The sequence below is a fragment of the Stegodyphus dumicola genome, chromosome 5 (assembly GCF_044657685.1).
Source record: "Stegodyphus dumicola isolate Sdum_Otavi_A_Nest chromosome 5, ASM4465768v1".
In the NCBI taxonomy this organism is placed as follows: Eukaryota; Metazoa; Arthropoda; class Arachnida; order Araneae; family Eresidae; genus Stegodyphus; species Stegodyphus dumicola.
Genome location: NC_140772.1, coordinates 57,082,393 through 57,107,876, shown reverse-complemented (window position 1 = coordinate 57,107,876; position 25,484 = coordinate 57,082,393). Strand labels below are relative to the sequence as shown.

Here is a 25,484-nt window from a genome sequence, read left to right as displayed (position 1 = left end):
ATACAAAACTGCTTTTATTTCCAAAACTGCAAGGTATTTATTAATGAATTCTCAAAGTTATAATAGTACCAAAAAAAAAAAAAAAAAAAAAAAAAAAAAAAAGCATGGCGTGTTTCGGCTGAAAATCTAAAATGTTGTCAATTAACTCAATTTTTCTTTAAAAAAATTGTAAAAAATGTATGATCTTTTCCATTTTTTAGTTTTGGATTAGTAGTATAAAAATGGGGGTTCACCTGCACAGGGTGTGAGGTGTGGGCGTGGTCAATGATGTCATACAGAGGGCGGGGCCAAAAGCAATGTCATCACACTAGGAGGCGTGGTCACGAAATGAGTTGAATTGTTTTTAGATTGCTGGTTGAGTTGTAGACCTCCTGCTTTTCATTTAAAGTTAGTTTTTTTTTTTTTTTAAATTGGCAACGGGAAATATTTTCTGCATCTTAATTTTAATGAAATGGCGATGCTGCCCTCTCTTGACGAAAAAGTGAATTATATGTTTTAGAAATATATTTCTAAGTCTGGTGTTAAATTATTCAATACGCAACTCTGAAAACAATGTAAAAGACACAAATATAAAAAAGACTTTCCTTTAATGATAATTCATCATGTCGTGAAAATGAAACTACAAAATAATTTGTTTTTATTACTCAATTTTATTCTGATACTTTTATCATTTCTAGTTTTCCATGAAACTTTAACTTATTTCTTCTTTCTTTATCTGTTCATAATAACATATTCATTTACTGTCATATTTTTTTAATACTTAACGTTTCTAATTTGTAAAATTCTATTTAATTTCCACATACTATTTTTTTCATACCTTTCACAAATTTCAGCATACCCTGATTTTTAACTTATATGTTATATTTCACAAACGTTCCCGCACATGCTGTTTATTTATTACACTACTTAATTTTAGATGCAATTTCACTCTTTTTTTAACGTTATAACTGTGAAAATTTTGTAAATTAACGCTGATTTTTGTTGTTTGACTTCTGAATTAGTATTTATTCAGCGTGTTATTGTGTCTTAATTACCTAATCTTCTTCAGAATCTTGATTACGTGGCGGATACACTTTTCTTCCTTCTATTTCAGAATCTTTAAAATCATTCTTATCTTTCAAAGCAAGATACCAGGTAAAATAAATAACATAATAAAATATCTTTATTTCTCTCTCGCACAACCTTAAAAAACATTTATTACTATCCTTTTCAATACCACTAAATACCCATTTCGAATTCACTTTAGTTACGGCCATGAGATCCAAAAATTCACAAACACTATTTCACACCACACAGAATAAAGCCAAATACAAAATTGCCAGATGTTTTCCCGATTAAAGAACAATAATTCATCCATTAATATCACATGATCTCTCATTTCCCTCACACAAAATAATGCGTAATCAGAACTGAATACTACTCACATTCTTAACAAAGTCTAACTAACCTAATCTTCTTCCGAATCTTCCTTACATGGTGGATACACTTTTATTATGGATTCAATAAAATTACTGAACGATTTTTTTTCCGAATTTGATAGAATTTGATAAAAAAAATTCTCTTTATCACATCTACAATTCACTTTAGACAGCGCCATACAATCCCAAAATTATTCAACCCTACTTCACACAACACACAATGAAGCTTAATACAAAATAATATACATCCACAGATACTTGTCCAAATTCCCCCCTTTTCCGATTAAAGAACCATAATTCGTCCATTAATATCACATGACATATCCCATGATCTCTCATTTCCCCCACACAAAATAATGCGTAATCGGAACTGAGTACTGCTCACATTATTACCAAAGTCCCAGGTAGTAACCTTTATCGCCTCCAAAATGTCGCCAAACTACCAGTTACCATATTGTAAAGATCAACCTTCTTTTCTTTTTATTTACTCAACACTTTTTCCAACAATCTACTAGCCGAATTACACTTATGCTAGAAATTTTATGTAACAAAACTGCTTAATCATGACAAATATTAACTGCAAAATTGGGAAAAAGTGCACAATCGCAAACTCCTTGCACATTTTTCAGAATAACACATAAACCATTTACACATCGACTTATTTTTACTTAAAAAAACATCCCAGAATTGCACAAAAATGACATTGCACACACTCTTAACTTTATCCATCTACACTGCTATTTTCTCATAAATTACAAAAATTTGCACAAAAATGCAGGAAAATTTTCTTAATCTTTAAACTCGGTAAAAAGCACATATATGAAATTACCTGATCGCGAAAAAGTATATACCCTTTTCAAGGATGAACATTTCCACGTATAAAATAAATAAAATATCCAAAAGCTTTTACCTCTAAATTATCTATTATATTATAAACGTCACCAAGGAATTTATACGCAAACATTAAAAATAGTTACAAATACTTAGTCTCAAATATTTAAATTATTTCCATACACGTTTACTTCAACTGAAACGTATACCAAATTCCTACAAACATAAAATTCACAAAATAACTATCATTTAATTAAAATATCACTAAAACATGTACACGTCAACTTATTTTTACTTAAAAAAACATCCCAGAATTGCACAAAAATTGCATTGCGCACACTCTTTACTATATCCATGTACACTGCTTTTTTGTCATAAATTAGAAAAATTTCACGAAAATGCATGAAAATACTCAACGTATACTACTCAAGCATATTCCAAAATACTACAAACATATAACTCACAAAATCACGATCATTAAATTAAAATATAATTAAATTAAAAAACACTACTTAAAATATAAATAAGCACATACATTAAATTAATAAAAATTAAATTACAATCCTAATTACTTTAAACTAAATCATTGCTAATAACGATTTTCCAATAATACCATTTTAATTTATTTACTCCTTACATTTAGAACAATGCATAAAAATAATATTCTCAAATGATTAAAAATACTAACTTACCTAATCTTCTTCAGAATCTTCATTACATGGCACGCACACTTCCCTACAAAAAGAGTTCCAATCGGCTGCAGTACTACTGCTAATTTCTAAATCCGAAATTCAGTAGTCAACTTATTATTAATTATTATGTATTAAAAATTTAGAATTCACTTTACATAGCGCCATGCAATCCGAAAATTAATCAACACTATTTCACACAACACACAATGAAGCTTAATACAAAATAATTTTTCCAAATATACCCCCTTTTCCGATTAAAGAACTGTAATTCGTCCATTAATGTCACATGACATATCTCATGATCTCTCATTTCCCTCACACAAAATAATGCGTAATCGGAACTGAGTGCTTCTCACATTATTACCAAAGTCCTAGGTAGTAACCTTTATCGCCTCCAAAATGTCGCCAAACTATCTGTTACCATATTCCAAAGATTAGCCAATATTTTTACAAATTTACCCCCTTTTCCGATTAAAGAACAGTGATTCGTCCATTAATGTCACATGACATATCTCAGGATCTCTCATTTCCCTCACACAAAATAATGCGTAATCGGAACTGAGTACTTCTCACATTATTCCCAAAGTCCTAGGTAGTAACCTTTATCGCCTCCAAAATGTCGCCGAACTACCTGTTACCATATTCCAAAGATTAGCCGAGTTCTTAATTGATTAGCTACTTCATTTATTTCAAATAGCTATCAGAATCAAAATTTTTGTCAGCATTTTTCTAATACATAAAATTTAATATACATGAATACTGGTAATCCTTTCATTCCCATTAATATCATTTGGGTAAAAGTATACTTTAGGGTACCCTTTAGCGAAACTTGGCGATTTTGGGCGGTACATGGATACCAATTTTGTGCAATTCTTTGACTCGTTATTTTGGCTTGCGAAGCGGCAATTTTTGCGCCAAGAATCGCCGCTACACAAAGCCAAAATAACAAGACAAACAATTGCACAACCTCGGTATCATGTACACATTGACTTATTTTCACTTAAAAAAAATTTCTCGAATTGCACAAAAATGGCATTGCGCACTCCTTTGACTTTATCCATGTACACGTCGATCTATTTTCACTTAAAAAAATCCCTCGAATTGCACAAAAATGGCATTGAGCACTCTTTTAACTTTATCCATGTACACGTCGACCTATTTTTACATAAAAAAAAAATTACAGAATTGCACAAACTTGCATTGTGCACTCCCTTTACTTTGTCCATGTACACATCGATATATTTTCACTTAAAAAGTCAAAGAAGCACCAAATTCTACAATATAGGCAAACAAAAAATACATAATCTCAATAAAATACATTTTAAACCAAACAATAAAATAACATAAAAAAGGAAAATCATGTTATACATTTAAGCACTACCAAAAGCAAATATTCACCTACCATGATTTTCGAGTTTGCTTTGTACACCCAGAGCCACGTAAAAATCAAAATATCAATCCTACTCCAATGACTTTTTTCAAACCAGGTACTCTTTCTGATCGAACGCTTCACATAGTGACCATCTGAACCTTCCTTCCTACAAACCCATTCAAATCCATCTAAACGGTTTTTATGTTCGACTAGATGCATATCCTTCCTACATACAGGACACTTAATATATTAATATTCTTAATAATTTACTTATATTATTAATTTACTTAATATTATTAATAATTTACTTAATTGACTTAATAATAATTTACTTTAAATTACTTGAATTTTTGACTTGAATTACTAATTTACTTTAATTGACTGGTAAGTAAACCTTAATTTACACACCAGTCAATTAAAGCTCTTTTCTCCTTTCGCTCCAAATCGCAGAGAAACTTCAAATTAATCTTACTGCATTAGGCCATTCTATCGTCTAAAGAATCAAACCAACACACATCACAAAAATGCTTACAAAACATCCCATGATTCAAAATTTCCCAGAATCACGTACCCGATTACGTCACAATACGGTTTCCATAACATTCAACTACTCAGGCTACCATAAATGAAACAACAACTTGGCGATAAATCAAACAACATCTTTGCCATAATACAAGGGTACCTTAAAGTCTACTCTACCCATCATTTGAAATAGATCGGAAAAAAATAAATAAAACTTTTAATAATGCAAGTCAGTGGTGTCCGCACACCTTATTCATAGTTTTTATCACTGAAATATGAAAAATTGGTAATTTCCAGAAGTACTGTGTGCTGTGCAATGATAACCTTTTAAAAGAACTCAAAACCGATTTAAATTCATAAAACTTGTAACACAACAACCTTGAGTTTGGCATAGATTTATGTACAAAATTTCAGTCGATTTCAAGGACAAACAAGTACAGGTTCCTCTTCATCAGAAGCAAAGAAATCTGCAAGATTGGAAAGCAGTGGGTTCCAGAGTTGCAGATTTCTTAGCTCCTGACGAAGTGGGACCTGTATCTGCAGTACATCCTCTTTGTATACTCCTGAAATCTGTCTTTCTTCAGATAAATATGAACAAATTTTGTTGAACAAAATTATTATATTTTTTCCCTACATATATGCATTGTCAGCTAAAAATTCTGATGGCTAAATGCCTCACCAGCTAAATGCCCATGTCAGTTAAACATCGTTAATCTTGTATTAAGTATGGTAACGGCAATTTTTTGGTGAAAATTTGGCAACCAACCCTACTACAGTAACCTGCTAGGTTTTTTTTTTTTTTTTTTTTTTTTTTTGACGCCATTTTGTTTTCACGAAGTAAAGGCTCTTTTTTTATTTTTTTTTAAATCGCTCAACATTTTTCTCCAACAATCTGCTAGCCGAATTACGCTTATGCTAAAACTTTTGTGGAACAAAAGTGCTTAATCATGACGAAGATTAGGTGCGAAATTGGGAGAAAGTGCAGAATCACCCACTGCTTGCCATGTTTTTAAGAACTGCACATACACGGTATCCATGTACACGTCGACCTATTTTCATTTAAAAAAACATCCCAGAATTGCACAAAAATGGCATTGTGCACATTCTTGACTTTATCCATGTACACTGCTAAAGTCTTAGCTAGTAACATTTATCGCCTTACCAAAATGTCGCCAAACTATCTGTTACCATATTACAAAGATTAGCGTAAACATCTTGTCGACTAAATGTCCCACTAGATTAGTGTACTGTCAGAGAAATACCCCTGTTGGCTGTTGTAGTCATATCAGCTAAATGTGCCTGTCGTCTAAGTGTCCATGTCAGATAAAAGTACTGTTGGCTTAACTGACCTCATTGGCTAAATGTTCATGTTGGCTAAGTAACTCATCAGTTAAGTGGTTGATGACTAAGCGTCATTGGGGACCCATCAAAAGTTTACTCTCTGTGTCTAAGCAAACAGCACATGTGCTTTATTCTGCCAAAATTAAGTGTTTTACATTAAGACTGTTACTGATGATTTATCGTTAAATTTTGGCAGCATTTAAAAAATGGTGGCCGTAAAAACAGGAAAGTACCCATATTTTAAATAATTAATTTTCTTTCTTTCTGGTGATCTTGCAAATAGCACATACTTTTCTATTATTACACAGAAATCAGAATTTCTGTTGCAGACTATGTAAAATGGTAGGCTGAAGAACTAATAAAAATATTTATTTTAAACCTTCTTCTGTGTTTGCTATTACTTCAATAGAAAATTAAGACAGAGTGAAAAGTTGCCTGTTCATGGAGCCAGAGTAATAATTAGTAAACTATAAGGAGAAAAACAGTTTAACATATACGGTCAAACCTCATTATAGCAAATTATATTTATAACAAACCGAAGCATATAATGAAAAAACTTATTCTCACACAGTTTCTCATAAACTTAATGTTATGTCTGCAGCAAACCTGAAATGTATCAAAATTGGATATAATGAACTTTTGGGGCATCTCTGACTTAAACTTTTTTGCATTTTTCATATTTTTTTATTAGAATTTTCTTAAATTTTTAATGAAAAATTACTAACTCTTAAATTCATCCATGTTTTGAATCCGCATTCCTTTGATGGAAGGACAGCAAAGAAACCTTTATGTTATTCTTCTTTCATTTTCTTTTATGTTCTCAAATGTCTCTGTATGCTCAATAAAGCAAGTATATTACTTAGTTCTTAGAGAACAAGGACACACAATAAGCACATAATGCACACAACCATTGAGTCAAAGAGCTGAATGGGTTTGCTTGATTCCATTACGATTCTTATTTGGTTGTCAAATGGAGCTCTGTTCAAGGCTGATGCTGTGATTGAAGTTTTGTAAATTTTAGTATTCAAAAGTAGTGAAATGTTTCTTATGAACATGTAAATATATAGGAGATTTACTTTTCTGAAATCAAAATTTTTACTATTTACAATCTACTACTAGTACTATTACTATTATTATAACGTTATTATCTATTACTATGATATCTATTACTATTATTATTATAACGTTATATCTATTACTATCATTATTATAACGTTATATCTATTACTGCTATTATTATAACGTTATATCTATTACTATGATATCTATTACTATTATTATTATTATATCTATTACTATAATCATTATAACATTTTTGGCAGTTTTCGGATAACCGGCTCTTGGCGACCTCGCTACGGCGGCCGGTGGTGGCGATTTCCGCCAAACCCGGCTACCCACCCCGACAACTTTCTGCTGATGTTTAGGTTACTGTAGAATCCGGAGTATCGGGAGGGATTTAGGGAAAACTTCTGTGTGCTCATATTGAAGGTCACGTGACCATTTTTCTTCGCTTCTGCTGCGTGGTTAGAAGTTGAGAAGTTTGTCTCCTACTTGATCGGAGCGTAGGTAAATAAATAATAGTGTTAAATGCAAATTAAAACCGATAATTATAAATAAATAATAATGGTAAATGCGAATTAAAACCGATAATTATAAATAAATAATAATGGTAAATGCGAATTAAAACCGATAATTATAAATAAATAATAATGTTAAATGGGAATTAAAACCGATAATTATAAATAAATAATAATGTAATTAATTATTATTTTTATATGTTTTTTTCCCTTTTGCTTTTCATTTCTTACATATATACGGATAATTAAATATAATAAGAAGATTAATTATTATTTTTATGTTTTTCCCTTTTGCTTTTCATTTTTTACATATATTGTTCGTAATTGGAGTTTCAATAAAAAAAATTTTAATTCCCTTTTGCTTTTCATTTTTATTTTTAGAATTAAAACGGATAATTAAATAAATGATAAATTATTAATGTAAATAATAAATTAATGTATGTAAATTCGGTGTCTCCTACTTGATCGGAGCGTACGCAAATAAAAAGGCGACCCACCCTTTAAGGAAATGTTCCTCTTTTTGCAATCACAACTCGAAAATTATAAATCCGAGAAGTAACTAGGCAGGATTCTGATACTTAATTTGGAATGAACTTTGCAAGTCATTCCGTAGCGTTTAATTTTTTTCATATCTTGAATCTCTTACTATCATTAAATAAGGAAGAAATTGCAGGTTTAAATGTATAGTTCTCACAATGTAATAAACGACAGTACTTGCAACCTGTGCAGTCGCACGAAGAGGCATGGTTAGGGACAGAAAAAGTTTGGATTTAGAAGTACGATTGACATTACCAAATGGCAAAGTTAAAGGCAGATAGATTTTTTCTCTGTTATTTACACTAATAAGCGGGAGGGCAAGAACGCCTTTCTAATTGTTATTTGAAATTAAATTTTACAATTTACTTTACTTTTGCTTTTAATTTACTTTCTACAGCACCGTCAATACAGTACGTGAAACCGTCAATAATAATATAATAATGATAATAAAAATGGTATCACACAACTAAAAGTATATACTACTTCGTAAATTTCGATAAATTAATTACTGAAAATATTAAGCATATCAATGGCAGTGTTGGACCTAATAGTTTTAAGTTGCATTTCAACATTTGAAAGAACGCGAATTACATTGCTATTTTCACCACACAAACGAATGGAATATTTCAGAAAAGAATTCTCCCCCGTTATTACAATATTTCAATAATTTTCGCAAATTAAAAAATTTATTTAATACGTTTTAATAATAAATGAAGCGATTTTCACTCATATAATCCCTTTGTACATTACTATCTTTCATTTCAGAACCACTGCATAACTTTTCTAAGACATAAATAGCTTCCGTTAATATATGTTCCCATACATTATATTTATTTTTTTATATTTTTGTCTTTAATAAATTAATGATAGATAGATAAAAAAAATTGATACTGCTTAATTTATAAGCAGCGTAAAAACTGGAAATCTGAGGTCATTAATTTCCGAGACATTAATAGTTTTTCAAGATGCAAATAAAGCAGATAACAATAATCATAAATATTAATGCTCCTAAAATATATCCGCATAACCTAATTGATTTTTGCTTTTTGATCCACCACAAACCTATTTTCATTAAATGAAGTTTTGCGCATTTCTCTGCAAAATACGCAAAACTTGTTTCATACAACTTTATTTTAACTAAACGTTATACTTGTTTAGGGAAGTATAAAACAAGTATTTATGTGTACTACTTTTAAAATCCATGTGACAGAGTGTGAGTTCTCATCTTGAAATATGCGTTGTGTCGATGAGCTTAACTACAAATTATTAAACATTTCTGGCAAAATGCCAAAAATTAAAAACAAAATTTTTTAAACACGTCCTGCGCTGTATCTGCAGGATCTATCAATCAATCAATCGACTCGACAATCGAAAATCAATCGACTTGAATGGAGCTCACCAACATGTAAAAAGCGTTTCTATTAATATGCAAGATATGAGAAAGAAGTTTGAAGACATTATGAAAGAAGCAGAGTTTTGAATATACAATTCTTGTATATTCACAAAAATACAAATATACAAATTTATATACAAATTTTATATACAAATTTTTGTATATAAAATAAATGGGACATAGAAACTAAATTTGAAAAATAGAAGAAAATAAAAACAAGAAAACATTGATGAGTTATGTGAGGATAACAGGCCTTGAAAATTCCGAAATGTCTTTTAAAGTAACAGTTTTTTATGCTGCTCTCGACATTTTAAATACTCAGTTAAAATACAGAATGACTGGAATAACAAAAATCGCAATGATGTTTTCATTTTTGGAACTTAAATTTCCGTATTTGTCATTGTTAACAAATACGGAAATTATTAATAACTAGCGGGCTGAAGCCCGCTTTTAATTGTTGACGTGTATAAGAGTTCCTATGTTAAATATCACCGTTATGCCATAGTTGGACCGAACTACCAGGGTTCAGCGGTTTTGCGCGGGTTCCCCCTGCTTTATTCCCGTACGCATCCAGAAGATACTGCATACACGTCACACATGCGTAAAATCACGAAAACACCTAAGCAGGCAGCCCGCTCGCCGGGATTCGAACTTTGGACCGAACTACCTGTGTTCAGCGGATTTGCGCGGTCTGCGCCCGCTTTATTCACTTGTGCATCCAGAAGATACTGCATTCCCAATACACATGTGGAAAATCACTGAAACACATATAGAGTCAGCCTGTTGGCCGGGATTCAAAAGTTGGACCGAACTACCAGCGTTTAACGGTTTTGACCGGGTTACGCCTGCTTTATTCACGCATTCATCCAGAAGATACTCCGCACACAATACACATGCGTAAAATCACGAAAACACCCATGCAGCCAACCCGCTAGCCGGTATTCGTAAGTTGGACCGAATAACCAGCGTTCAACGGTTTTTCGCGGGATTCATCCGCTTTATTCACCTATGCATCCAGAAGATACTGCATACACGGTACACATACGTAAAATCACCCAAACACCCATGGACCCAGCCTGTTTTCCGGGATTCGAAAGTTGGACCGAACTACCAGCGTTAAACGGTTTTGCGCGAGCTGCACCCGCTTTATTCACGTATGCATCCAGAAGATACTGCAAACATCATACACATGCGGAAAATCAAGAAAACACGCATTCAGCCAGCCCGTTAGCCGGGATTTGAACGTTGGACCGAATTACCAGTGTTCAGCGGTCTAAGCGGGCTGCGCCCGCTTTATTCACATATGCATCCACAACATACTTCATAAACGTTACACATGCGGAAAATCACGAATATTTGTCATTGTTAACAAATACGGAAATTATTAATAATGTTTCAAAAATACAGAAAAAAATATAAAGAAGACTTTGCTAATGTACTGGAAGTACAACTTTTATTATTTATAAATACTTTCAGAACAGATATCCAAAATTTGAAATCCGTTAAGGATTTAGCTAAATTAGCAATGGTAAAATACTATGACATGACAAGCAGTTAATCGGGAGTGCAATTAACTTATATTGTATTTATCATTCATTATCTGTAACCAAAGCCACGAGCGAGAGGTCATTTTCAATAATAAAAACATATTTAAGAAACACTATGATACAAGATCGGTTGTTAAACCTATCACTATTGAGCGTTGAAGTTGACTTGGCTGTGAAAATGGACGTCCAGGTATTGATAAATAATTTTGCGGAAATGAAGGTTAGGAGACGCAAATTTTAATAAAAAAGATTTTTGTCTTTATGATGAATTTCGGTCACCAGTGTTATAATTACACTTATCGAGGGGGGGGAATTAGAGAAGAACAGCAGTACGGGCTGAGGGGAAATTAAAAAGAAACAGGAAAAATCTTTAGCATTAATGTTTTTTTATAAAAATGATGTATTCAAGTAGTTTAGTGTACCAAAAGGATTTTTAAAAGGACAGCAAAAATATTACATATTTTCTACTAAAATTGTATATTCAAATAGTTTTCTTTATGAAGTTTATGATAAATATGTTTTATATTTAACAAATGTACTTGTATATTATTGCATAAATTATGTTCGTAAGTTAAGTAAAATCACAGAGTACTATCTATTGATGTAATATTTTTTCTGTACGTTTATCAATTATCTTGTCTGTCAATATCAATTATCTATCACTCACACGCACGCACACAAAAAGTCTTAAATTACAGAATTAAAATCATCTGACGTCAAATACCCAGACTAAAGCAAATTTGCATTTCACCAGTTAGCAAAGGGGAAATATTTTCCTTTTTATTCTTTCTTCATATTACATAACTTTCAAATGGTTCCCTGAGAACGTGCTTTTATTTTTTAACAATTAATCCAGATGTGATAAAAATCATGAAAACATTGGCTCCAGGAATCCTTGATTTTTTTTTTTTTTACTTTTCACGTTTTTTTCTTTAGTTTAATTTTTATTTTTAAGCACATTAAATTTATTGGTTTAGGGACCCAGGAAATTATTTTGCATACGGGACCAAGAATTCTAGTTACACCACTGTCTATAATGTATATATGCGTAGCTAGTATATGTGTAATGAGATGAACTACCAGTGCTTACATACTTTACTGCCAGGCCGCTGCTGAACCCTTCATTAATTAATGACATAATCACACAAAGCCACGCATTTACACACAACTCCTGAACATAACAAGCAACCAGCGCATTAGCGGGATTCGAACTTCGGACAGAACTACCAGTGCTCACACACTTTACCGCCAGGCCGCTGCTGAAATCTTCATTAATTAATTACATAATCACACAAAGCCACGCATTTACACACAACTCGTGAACATAACAAGCAACCGGCGCATTAGCGGGATTCGAACTTCGGACAGAACTACCAGTGCTCACACACTTTACCGCCAGGCCGCTGCTGAAATCTTCATTAATTAATTACATAATCACACAAAGCCACGCATTTACACACAACTCGTGAACATAACAAGCAACCGGCGCATTAGCGGGATTCGAACTTCGGACAGAACTACCAGTGCTCACACACTTTACCGCCAGGCCGCTGCTGAAATCTTCATTAATTAATTACATAATCACACAAAACCACGCATTTACACACAACTCGTGAACATAACAAGCAACCGGCGCATTAGCGGGATTCGAACTTCGGACAGAACTACCAGTGCTCACACACTTTACCGCCAGGCCGCTGCTGAAATCTTCATTAATTAATTACATAATCACACAAAGCCACGCATTTACACACAACTCGTGAACATAACAACCAACCCAATTATTCTACACTTATATAATAATTCTATAATTATTCACATTATTTAAGTGATATGATTCATTAGTGTAATTGTACTGGCTCGTATACACACGAGGAAAACCACGAAATTTCCAATGCAGCCAGGGCAATATGAAAGACAAAAAAATGTAACAAATAACCAACAATTAAAGGTTACCAATAATAGTGTACAACAGAGATGTATACCTCTCGCCAACTGAAAACAATTGTTAAATTCAATGGAAATGAATTTTCAAAATCAACAGACATGCGGTCTTTAAATTTTGTACATCCGAACTGTCTTCTCTTTTAAGCAGCAATATGACAAAACATTTAAAAGAAGAGCATATCTTTAGAATTTCCGATAGACAGTCTTGCGCCGAACAGTGTTGCCATTGCTCGCTTAGAAATCGTCGAGTTTCTTAATCAAAAACACATAAATGCTTTACAAAATGTTAAATAGTTAATAAAACAAATTACAAATTTGAGCTTTCAGATGCCCATATTCGGGTGGTGACGTACATATTCAAAATTTCATAGCTGTAGGTACCGTTGTTTTATCACAGTATCTGCATAAATGTTATGTACGTTAAACATACGTATATTTATGCTGATTCTTTATTATTAAATATCTTTAAATATAACACACAGCGATAATATTCGGTAGAAATAGTTCAACGCAAAATGCGAAAACGAAATTAATAGCCCTTCTGGGCTAACGCGCTTTGGGATAAAAACGCAAAAGTAGAACATAACAGCTTTCATTGTCAGTGCTTAAAAAAAAAAAAAAAAAAAAAAAAAAAAAAAAAAAAAACGATAGGCCTTATTTAATTTAATAAAATCGAAAAGTTGAGCAAGTTGCATATTTTTGAGAGGATAAATATGCCACGAAACCTTCAAAATCATTTTTTAGTTCATCACGCACGCATATCTGCACACAAAAATAACAATACCTATTATTCTTCTGCATCTCTGTTTAAAAATGTTTTAAAAAAACATATGTACCGAAAAACATTTATTTGTAAAGTAAAATATTTTTTTTTCGAAAATATTTTAAATAAATTTAAAAAAGAAGATTTTTCGCGATCATATTTTGCCGCGGTTAAGCCCGTGCAGCTGTCTGTCTGTCTGTCAGGTACTGAAAAAAATCAGTACCTCGGTACTTACGTGAAAACGTGGTTTGGACTTTGCCAAAGCTAAGTTTACTTTTAATCTATTTTCATCCATTACATTTTTTAATATTATTTTTCACTTAAAATTTGTTTTAATACTTTGTTTTCATAGATACATATCATTACTATTATTTTTATTTTCTTTTTTTTTTTTTTTTTGTAACAGTACTTTCTAGTTTGAACTTTTCACTTCTCTATCTTCCTATAATGAACTAATATTGTTTAATTAAATTTATAATTACTTTTCATCTTTATTAAACTTTTTTATTTCTGATAGTTTTGACTTTTGCATAATTACCAAGTTTCTGAAATTTCTAACAATAAATTTCATTAAACTATTTCTGTCACTGTACTGACTTTTTTGAATATGGCTTCTTTGCATGAAAAACTGAAATATTTCTGTTTAATTACTGACATGCATTTAATTAATACAGAGGCAGCTGCACTCGAGTTTGCCACCGATGCTGGACTTCTTCCCAGAGAGGATGAGGCACCACCTTGCCTTAAGTGCCAGGCACCGATGAGAAGCAACAAGAGAAAGGAATCAAAGCTCGGATGGCGTTGGGTCTGCAGCCTGAGAAATCGCAACAACTGCTCTGGCATGATTAACCCCATTGAAAATACATTTTTTGAGGGTACAAAAATCCCAATAAGGGAAGCTTTAGTCATAACTGTGTACTTTGTTCTAGATCACAGTTTCAGTTACATAAATCAGCAGCTAAAGCTATGGAGGAAAAAGCAAAAATTACCAGTAATTGCAAATGAGACTATTGTTGACTTTTTATCATATTGTCGTGAGGTATGTGAAATTTTTGCCTCTCATCATAGCAGAATGTTAGGTGGTAAAGGAAAATCTATATTAATTGATGAAACATTTTTGACCCGCCGCAAGTACAACCGCTGCAGGGTAACCAAAAATATGACCATCGTAGTTTTAGGCATCTACTGTCGAGAAGACAAAGAAGGATTATTTTTCAAGGTTAAAGGAAAAAGCAAAAGGCATTTGTGGCCTTACATTAAACGTCATGTTCACCCAGAAACCACCTTCATATACACTGACTCTGCTCCACAATATAAAAGGATAGAAAATTTATTTCCGGCAGCAACACATAAAACTACCAATCACAAGAAAGGTAAATATGTGTCTTTTTTTTTAATGAGTGACATTTTTTTTTCCATCCTTAACATTCATTAATCCTTTATTTACAGGCGTATTCGTAGATCCCGATGATAAACAGAACACTATAAATGATCTTGAGGGTGAAAACAAACTTTTTAAGAGGTCTATAAAGAGCAAGAGAACAGATGATATTTGCACGCAGTACATGGCTGTACATTATTACAGGCGGTTCCGCTTGAAGCCCTTTACTTATGATGGAGAAAGACTTGCTCAGTTTCTACAGGACATTAAAGCTGTGTATCCAGGCCATGGAAAAGTCGGCCTTGAACTTAAAATGTTGGACGAACCAACATCAGAAAGCGAAGGAATTGAGGACCTGATGCCTCCAAAGAAATCAGCCCGACAAGATGATGATATACCATTCATTCAGGAAGATGATGATAAATGGGGTAAAAGCAACAAATATAACTTTATTTTTGACATAATTTATTTATTTACATATATATACATACAAAAATTGCATTTAAATATTAAATTACATACCATTATAATCTATGTGCTTATTTTTCAGAGTAAGGGAACACAGACCAAGTTTTAAAACTGGAATAAATGATAAGAAAAGCATACAAGTAAATTGTTTACTATAATTTGTGTAAATGTTCAGATGGTCCACAAATTTTGATTTAATACCTTTTTGTTTTTCACTACATGAAATTGTTATTTTTTATTTCCTTTTAGAATTCAACCAAAAAACACAGCCCAGAAAACAAAAGGATGGAAATGTTGCGAAAATGTAGCATATCTTTTACAGAAAGAGGTAAATGTGTATTTCAGTTATTCTCAACTTTTATTTTGACGTGAGAGCTATTCTTTATATATTTTGTTATTCCTTCATTAAAATAAACTTTCTTTCACAGCTGCAGATCCAAAATGTCATGAAATACTATGACAGAGGTAAGACAAAATTTTAACCATTCACAGCTTATGTTTCAAATTAGTGCTTCACTTTATTTTAATACTACTCCTTCAGTAAAAGCAACTGTAAAATTTATTTAGTTATTATTAGTATAAGTTTACCTACTTATTTTTCAGTAAAAAAAACTTTATTGCAAATTAGGTAATCCAAAAAAATAAATAAAAGAAAGAAGAAAACTAATTTTGACAGATAAATTGACAAACATAGAGGTGAGTTGATTAATTTAAAGGTTTCCAGCCTACTTCTTACCAGAAAACATTTTATTGTTAAGGATAATTTATCACCCCTTTCAGGTAAAGAATATTGCAGAAATGAGAAATGAATCATGGAAAGAAATGAATCTTCAGTCAGAAAATATACAGGTGAATTCATTACTTTTAATGTTTCCAGCCTGTTTATTTTAATTATGTATTTTCATACTACGTTTAGTATTTTAATTTTACCGTTTATTTATTATTTTAAATATAAGGATTCAATCTTACATTATTAACTTCTTAAACTTGCCACCCTTTTGTGGTAATTGTGTATTTTTGTAGTTTGTTCAATTATTATTTTCTAGTTAAAAAGAGTATGTAGTTAACAAAAGATTAAAACTAAACAACAGAAAGAACACTTTTAGAAAAAATATTAAAACATTTAATAAAAGTGTTTATATATACGCTAACTTATGTTTTCATTATCGTAACCTTGTTTAGTTATCTTGTATTATGAATATGCATAATATGGATATTTTGTTTAGGGACTTCAAAAATAACATTTTGCTGCCACTTAGACGAGGGAAGAAGCAGATGGAGAAATCAACTCTGATGACAAACCCAGTACCTGGGGGTATAGCCAGGTTTTTCTTTCAAGAAACACATCCGAGTTGAAACGACTGATGCGGGCCACACCTGAAAGCGAAGGAACTGAGCAACTGCTGCCACCGCAGGAAATCTCGACGATCATGAAATTTAAAATCTTGTTTACTTATCTTGTATTTTGAATATGCATAATATGGATATTTTGTTTAGGGACTTCAAAAATAACATTTTGCTGCCACTTAGACGAGGGAAGAAGCAGATGGAGAAATCAACTCGGATGACAAACCCAGTACCTGGGGGTATAGCCAGGTTTTTCTTTCAAGAAACACATCCGAGTTGAAACGACTGATGCGGGCCACACCTGAAAGCGAAGGAACTGAGCAACTGCTGCCACCACAGGAAATCTCGACGATCATGAAATTTAAAATCTTGTTTATTTATCTTGTATTCTGCATATATAACATGGATATTTTCTCTACAAAAAACTCCAAATAGTGAACTGCCAAGTAATACTGCTGAAAACTGCAAAATGTGGTGCTGAATGGTAAGTAATATAAAATATATGTGTACACATTAAAATTAGAGGATTATGGCTCCTGGCGAAACCTCGTAAAAAAAAACGCATCAGGATTCCTACCTCCTAGTCTTACACGTACTAGCTTAAAAATTGGGATTATTTGTAACTATTTTGTTTCACTAATATCATTAATCACATTTCTTACTGTTTCTATTTTTTTTATCAAATTTAGATTTAATTAAAAATCACTTTAACCTGCATGTAACGTCATGTAATGTGAAAATAGTGCCTATTTTTTAAATGAAATTATATGATAATACCCGCATAAATATTTTTTATAAATAATTGATTTAAATATAATTATAAAAACTAATTTACAAAATTTGGTAATGCTTCAATTAAAATGAATAGTCAAAAAGCAGAAGAAAAGATTTTTCTTTTTTTAAGTACGTGTAAGTCTTAAGGTGATGTGGAAATGGAATCATTTCTAATTTCAAAATGCAAAATGCTTGTAAAAATTGTTCTTTTTCAGATCTGATGAACAGGCCTCGATCTATAAGAGTGGAGTTCAGTGAAACGAAGTATTGGATTTTAACAAGGAAGGAATCTATAACAGTTTTTCTTGTGAAAAAATGAAATTTTATAAGTTATCTGCAGAGTCATAGTTACTGTTTTCAGCGCCCAGGGAAAACTGAAGATTTTGTGCCCCTCCCGACTACTGGCCAAAAATGGAAAACATTCAACTCTAAAAATTCGTAACATCATTTTGGCTTCCCTTGGATGATGTGCCCACGGACATATGCCCCCTTTCTAGCCCTGGTTATCATATACACAGTTTCTTGTGAACTTGTTGACTGTGAGAACCTGGATACATATTTTCTTGCAAAACTGTGAGAAACTAGATAAAAATTTTCTTGTGAAAAGATGAAACTGTGAGAACCTGGATAAAAATATTCTTGTGAAAAGGTGAAACTGTGAGAACCTGGATAAAAATTTTCTTGTGAAAAAGTGAAATTTTTATATAAATATAAATAACATAATTTAAGAAGACAAAGATTGTACAAGCAATGTCATCTAGGGGTAAGTACCTTCATTTTGCAATATATGTTTACATTGATAAATTAAAAAATATGAAATTCTAGCATATTGAAACATAAGTTAAGAAATATTTGTTTAAATTTATTAATTAAAAAAGGTGAAATTCTTACATATTGAAACAAAAGTTAAGAAATATATGTTTAAATTGATTAATTAAAAGAGTTGAAATTCTTGCATATTGAAAAATAAGTTAAGAAATGTATGTTTAAATTGATTAATTAAAAAAAAGTTGAAATTCTAACACAGGGAAAAATAGAAAATATATGTTCAAATTGATTAATTAATAAAAAAAAATGAGTGCTATATACTGAAAAATAAGTTTCTTAAAAAGAACTTACCATATATTACAAATACCTTAATAAATGTTCTAATTTTTCATTTCTCATCCATATATATCACGTTTAACTATCATACACTTACCTGCATAACATAATTAATTTAAATATAAATTCATTATTAATTTAAATGCCAAATAATATAATGCCGAAATTATATGCAAGTCAAATTTTTAGGTTGGAAGCTTTCTTTTAAATCGATTGTTTACAGTTTGAGCGTAAGTACTTCTTCGCCCTATAGCGTTTCATGCAAAACATTTCACTCGTTAAAGTACACGTTAATTAAAATTTCTTATTCTATTACTTTAGACTGAATTACAATTAGTAAGTTATCATATCATGCTTAGTAATATAACATTAACTATGTTGTACAACATTGAAGAAATAGGGAATGTCAGGCGTCATCACGTCAACACGAACAAGAGTAAGTTCAATTTTTCCTTTTGGCAGTTCAGAATTGTTTTCCCTGTCCACTTCCCTCGGATAGGGAAAACAATATTTGGCCGCCATCTTGGATTTCGAAATGCGCTTTTTGGCGCATTTCTGAAATCCAAGATGGCGGCCAAAAACTCGCCAAATTCAGCCAAGAGCCGGGTATCCGAAATGAGCCACATTTTTCTTCCACACATAGTTTGAAATAAAAATATTAATTTTATCCGTTTTAACTCCTTTCGTGTTTCTGTGGCTAAGAACTTATCAAAATACATCAGAATTTATCAAAAAAAGTTCAAACAAATGGAAAAATAAAAACACATACTGAAACTACTTACCTTCATTTCATATAATTTCTCTTTTCCTTCTTTTATTTCCTGAATTATATCATTAATTACAGTTTTTAATTCCGCAAGGGTTAACAGCAACGGACCAACTGATTTAGCAGAATCCTCATCCATAAATCTCAGTTTTAAACATTCATTTATAACAGACAACTTTTTCGAGAAGTATACTGACATTTCTTCCACATTTCTATAATCTTCATTACAGGAATCCATTTCAAATCAAGAATAACAACTTTAAATACAATTAAATTCCACAGATTTCATTACTTAAGCTATACGTACAGATAAAGTACGTGTAAAAATGTACGTACCAACTGTTACATGTCAGTCGCCTAATAAAATGCAATAAAAGTAAATTAAAATCCCGCTTAAAATACACGACAATAACCATAGTAATAATCTTCAACAGTAATTTTCCTTCCTCTCTCAAACTTATTTTTTAAGGTTACACTTTTTCTCCCTTAAAACTGACGAATTTTATTTTTTTAAGTACTTTAATCCTATATTAATTTTTAAGAAAACTCAAGTTTAAAAAAATAAATAACAAAATTAAATGTCTGCCGTGCGTATGAACATTAAATGCCCCCGCAACTCAAAAGAACATGAATGTTTGTAGCACGTTTTTTGGCAGCTATATCTGCTGGTAAGGAACTACCGGTAAATTCCAAAATCAGTAAAATACTTCCTTGGGTAAGTTCGTTGTTAGGTGAAAGATTTCATTCATGTGTAAGAATGGCTCGTCAAACTCAAGGAGTCCCTGTTTTGCTTTTGCAAAAATTCCATGGTAAGAAAATAAATGTGTCAACTAACAACAACGAAATGTTAGTTGGTACATTATTGGAGGCTGAGGACAATATGAACCTCAGCCTCTCAAATGTGACCGTAATTATGTGTTCTGGAAAGACCGTCGATATGATCAATGTCTATGTTAAAGGTTCCAGAATACGCTACATTAATTTACCAGATGAGGCGAAAGATACTGTATCTCTTCTGGCTCGGCAAACTAACCGGCCTCCGGCAAGACGTGGAGGCAGATCTTCATTCTCACGTCGTCGTTAGTGACTGTTAAGCATTATTATTGGTAATCATCTCTTATTTGCGATTTTGAAAAAAGACTTTTAATTTTGGACTTATTATATAATATTGTCGAATTAAAATGTTGCCATTCGAAATGTTTCGAAACTAAAAATTTTTAATGCCGTTTCGTTTTTGGAAAAGTCTACCATTTTGTTGAAGCTTGTATTTTTGTTTGTATATCTTAATAAATAATCTCTTTTGACGGTCTGGCTTATGATAAATTTAAAATATGACATAAACATTTGGTAAAATCCTAGTATACGGTGCAGCCTTGGCGGGATTTTGAAAATTATCGCTAACGCCAAAAATGACCCAAAGAACGTCTATGTATATACTATACACTATATATTATCACTACATACATACTATATACTATGTATAACTATATATATTCTTTGAATGACACGTTTACTACTCATCGTATATGTTTCGTTTTTACTGCTCATCATAAAGTCGCCAAAAGAAGCCAAATCCCGTATGCACCGGATACTAGGATTAAGCCAAACATTTTAACAAATTAAGCATGCTTGCAAATTGGAATATTAAATTTAGAATTAACTGAGTATTCTTGAAAAATAACATATATTTCGAAGTTTTTTACAAATATTCACCTAAATTCTAGTGTTCTGACTAGAATTTTATATTATCTGTAGTAAATATTTGTGTATTATATTCTCATTTGCGTTACATCTTTAAAAAAGATTGTACCAATTTAAGTTAAGGAGCAGCATGGTGTAATAATTTTAACTAAAAGCGGCAATGACTAAAACATTCAGTTTGAAATCAACCTCAAAATAATTCGTACCAGGCAAGCTAACTTTAATTGAAGATTTAGCTATTTTTTAAATGGTTTGATGTTATGTCTGAGCCTATAGAAGTTATTTTATACAGTTAACTTTGTAATGAATATGAAAACTTTTTAAATAGATTTAACCAGTCTGTTCATGGGTTCTGAAATCCAGCACCTTGAAGTTGTTTTTTTGTTTTGTTTTTGCCTGTGTGTGTGACAAGTATCTATTATTTGATTTAAAATTTGCACTTCCGCAGGTGAAGAAGGAAACTAAATAACATTATATTTAGATCTTCGAAACTAATCCTGCAAATTTTTAAATATTACACTGATTCTTGTTTATATTTTGTTATCTAACGTAAAGTTGTGTAAAGGCACTAATGATAAATTAATATATGGTAATAGCACAGCAGAAGAAAACTCTGCTTAATTTATGATATTACCTTTGCTAAATGGTATATGTTTAACATTTAAATATTATATATAATATAATGATTTATATATAATCTATTAAAGTAATTTAATAGTTTTCAGGTTTAACTGCTCTGGGTAGAAGTTTACAATTGGGTGCCCCTTGTTTCTTAGCGATTCTTTTTTGATGCCAAGATCGGCACTTGGAAGGCACAATATCAAGATGGCCCATACACAAAACCAAAATAAGAAGTCAAAGAATTGCACAAACTCTGTGTCCATGTACACATTGATCTGTTTTCACTTAAAAAAACATCCTAGAATTGCACAAACTAGGCATTGCGCACTGCCTTAAATTTGTCTAGGTACATATCAATCTATTTTCATTTAAATTCAGGAAGCTAAAACAAATTTAAAACTGTCATGGTAAACAGAAGTGAGGTTTCATTGCCAAAATTTTAAAAAAAAAAAAAATTGTTGCTAATCGAAGGGGCACCCAATTTTACACTAGAGGCCTGCTCTGAATTAGTAATATTAATTCAGAGAATTGTCTTTTTTCATTTTAAAAACATTGAAAAAATTTATTTGGAATTCATCTGGAAATGTATTGAAATTGTTCATAGTATGAACTTTTACATAATTAAAGCTGTTGTAGACATGATACTTAAAAATTAGAAAATCCATCAGTTTATTATATGGTATTGGCAATAATTTGTTTGGCATTAAAAATTGCTAACTAGTTTCCAAATATTAAGGGAAAAATGCAGAAATAGTGAAAACTCATTCAAAAATTAGCTAATCTGTATAAAATATGACTATGTTTTCAAATAAGAATTGCTGAGTAAAACTGCAGTATGCAAATCAGTGGCCTGCAATCGAAAAGCATCATATGTTAGAAGAAAAAATTGCATGTTTCAGAGCAAGCCCTCAAATTTTGTTGTAATATTGAGATAAGAAATTTGGAACAGATAATTTGTAACAATGACCTCTAGGCATCATTTGTCCGAAGAACTGTGATGGAGAGCTACTGGGAGACTAGAGGTAGGACAAAGTCAGACAGAAGTGGCCAGATGGCTAAATGCGAGTTCTGTGGTTCATAGACTTTGGAAACAATTTCTAACCATAGATTTGGCATCCAGGAGGAATGGCCAACAGCTGCAACTGCTGATGACTGATATTTGTTTTTATGCACACGAAGGAATATAATCTCAACTCAGATCCACCCTTGCTGCAACCATTGGAAAGTTGGTGTCAACTTCAGCTGTGTGCAGAAGGCTTCACAAGGAAGGTCTGTATGCAAGGCAACCAGCCATTTGCATGTCACTCTCGTCACATAGAATGGAATGTTTGAGGTGGGCATATCAACATGTCCACTGGACAGCTCATCAATAAATGGCTGTTTTCTTTACAGAGTTCAGGTTTAGCCTCCAAAGTGATAGTAGGCATTATTTGATTTGGAGAGAACTTGGAACCTGTTATCATCCATCACACATCTTTAATATTATATATTCAGAAGTAACATCAGATTGCTGCAATATAATTGTCAGCAATCGGTTGTAATTTACTTTGTGATAGGATGCTTGTAGAGAAATCATGAATTGTGATGCCTGGGCACATTAAACCACCTTTTTCTCATTTTACAGTTGTACTTAAATTATATTTGGAATTATGTAGAAGCTAAAATTATGAAAAAATCTAAACTTAGATTAATTTTGAAATTTGGCTAAATGTTTGTTGCGTAGAAAAATTATACATTAAAATAGAGTAGCGTAAGAATTTTGGTGAATCTTTACATTATGGTAACTTGGCGATGTTTTGGCGAAAATTTGGCAACCATTTCTGCTACAGCAACCTGCTAGTTTTGTTTTGGACGCCATTTTGTTTTCACAAAGTAAAGGCATGTTCCTTTTTTTTTTTACTCAACATTTTGGTTGATCTTTACAATATGGTAACTGGTAGTTTGGCGACATTTTAGAGGCGATAAAAATACCTGGGACTTTGGTAATAATCTGAGCAGTACTCAGTTCCGATTACGCATTATTTTGTGTGAGGGAAATGAGAGATCATGGGGTATGTCATGTGATATTAATGGACAAATTACGGTTCCTTAATCGGAAAAGGGGGGAAATCGGGGAAAAATCTGGAAATTTTGTATTTGGCTTTATTCTGTGTTGTGTGAAACAGTGTTCGTGAATTTTTGGATCCCATGGCCGTAACTAAAGTGAATTCGAGATGGGTATTTATGTATGTATTAATTTAATGTATGTGCTCATTTATATTTTAAGTAGTGTTTTTGAATTTAATTATATTTTAATTAAATGATAGTTATTTTGTGAATTTTATGTTTGTAGGAATTTGGTATACATTTTAGTTGAAGTAAACGTGCATGGAAATAATTTAAATATCTGACACTAAGTATTTGTAATGGTTGCAGTATGAATTAGTTAGTGATGTGTATAATGTAATAGATGATTTAGAGGTAAACGTTTTTGGATATTTTATTTATTTTATATGTGGAAATGTTCATATTTGGAAAGGGTAAATACTTTTTCGCGATCAGGTAGTTTCACATATGTTCTTTTTACCGGGTTTAAAGATTGAGAAAATTGTCATGTATTTTCGTGAAATTTTTCTAATTTATGAGAAAAAAGCAGTGTACATGGATATAGTGCGCAATGCCATTTTTGTGCAATTCTGGGATGTTTTTTTAAGTAAGAATAAGTCGGCGTGTACGTGGTTTATGTGTATGTGTTATTTTGAAAAACGCGTAAGGAGTATGGTATTGTGCACTATTTCCCAATTTTGCAGTGAATATTTGTCATGATTAAGCAGTTTTGTTAGATAAAATTTCTAGGATAAGTGTAATTCGGCTAGTAGATTGTTGAAAGAAGTGTTCAGTAGATAAAAAGAAAAGAAACATGTCTTTACTTCGTGAAGACTAAATGGCGGCGGGAAAAAAAAATAGAGGGTTGTTGTAGGAGAGTTGGTCGCCAAAAAAACGCCAAGTTACCATAATGTAAAGATCAACCAACGTTTTTTCCAACAATCTGCTAGCCGAATTACTCTTATACTAGAACTTTTATGGAACAAAAATACTTAATCATGACGAAGATTAGGTGCGAAATTGGGAGAAAGTGCAGAATCGCAAACTGCTTCCCGCGTTTTTAAGAATTGCATATACACGGCATCCATGTACACGTCCACCTAGTTTCACTTAGAAAAACATCCCAGAATTTCACAAAAATGGCATTGCGCACACTCTTGATTTTATCTATGTACGCATCGACCTATTTTTACTTAAAAAGTCAAAGAAAATTGACAAAAATCCAATTCTTCTTACTCTTGTAAAAAGCGCCAAACAAATAAGTGGGTGATTATGCACTTTAACAGCGAAATTGTTT

At 31.8% G+C, this 25,484-nt stretch overlaps 2 protein-coding genes across 6 annotated transcripts in view; one reads left to right on the top strand and one right to left on the bottom strand.

Moving 5' to 3' along the window:
* The window catches only part of LOC118192435 (SKA complex subunit 1-like), an 86,971-nt gene extending 66,107 nt beyond the window's left edge, over nt 1–20,864 (bottom strand). The window contains exons 1-2 of one of the 4 annotated variants that reach the window (XM_085816675.1): nt 19,030–19,475; nt 4,344–4,539 (exon numbers count right to left, since the gene is read on the bottom strand). In XM_085816675.1, coding sequence (XP_085672801.1) covers nt 4,344–4,532 — 189 coding nt within the window. In that variant the 5' untranslated portion in view covers nt 4,533–4,539; nt 19,030–19,475. Of the gene's footprint in view, nt 1–4,343; nt 4,540–19,029; nt 19,476–19,796 lie in introns of those variants that run through there. The other 3 variants (XM_085816672.1, XM_085816673.1, XM_085816671.1) reach the window with 3 other exon arrangements.
* On the top strand, nt 15,092–16,117 carry LOC118197338 (uncharacterized). Of its 2 annotated transcripts, XR_015041130.1 has the most exons (4): nt 15,092–15,313; nt 15,390–15,749; nt 15,872–15,929; nt 16,039–16,117. XR_015041130.1 is itself a non-coding variant. In XM_085816676.1 (3 exons), exons 1-3 carry the CDS (start codon nt 15,100–15,102, stop codon nt 15,874–15,876), a joined length of 579 nt encoding a protein of 192 aa, XP_085672802.1. In that variant the 5' UTR covers nt 15,092–15,099; the 3' UTR covers nt 15,877–16,040. The 2 variants fall into 2 exon arrangements, 1 of the variants encoding a protein (XP_085672802.1); XM_085816676.1 differs by having other exon boundaries at nt 15,872–16,040.
* Nucleotides 20,865–25,484: the final 4,620 nt, after the last annotated feature.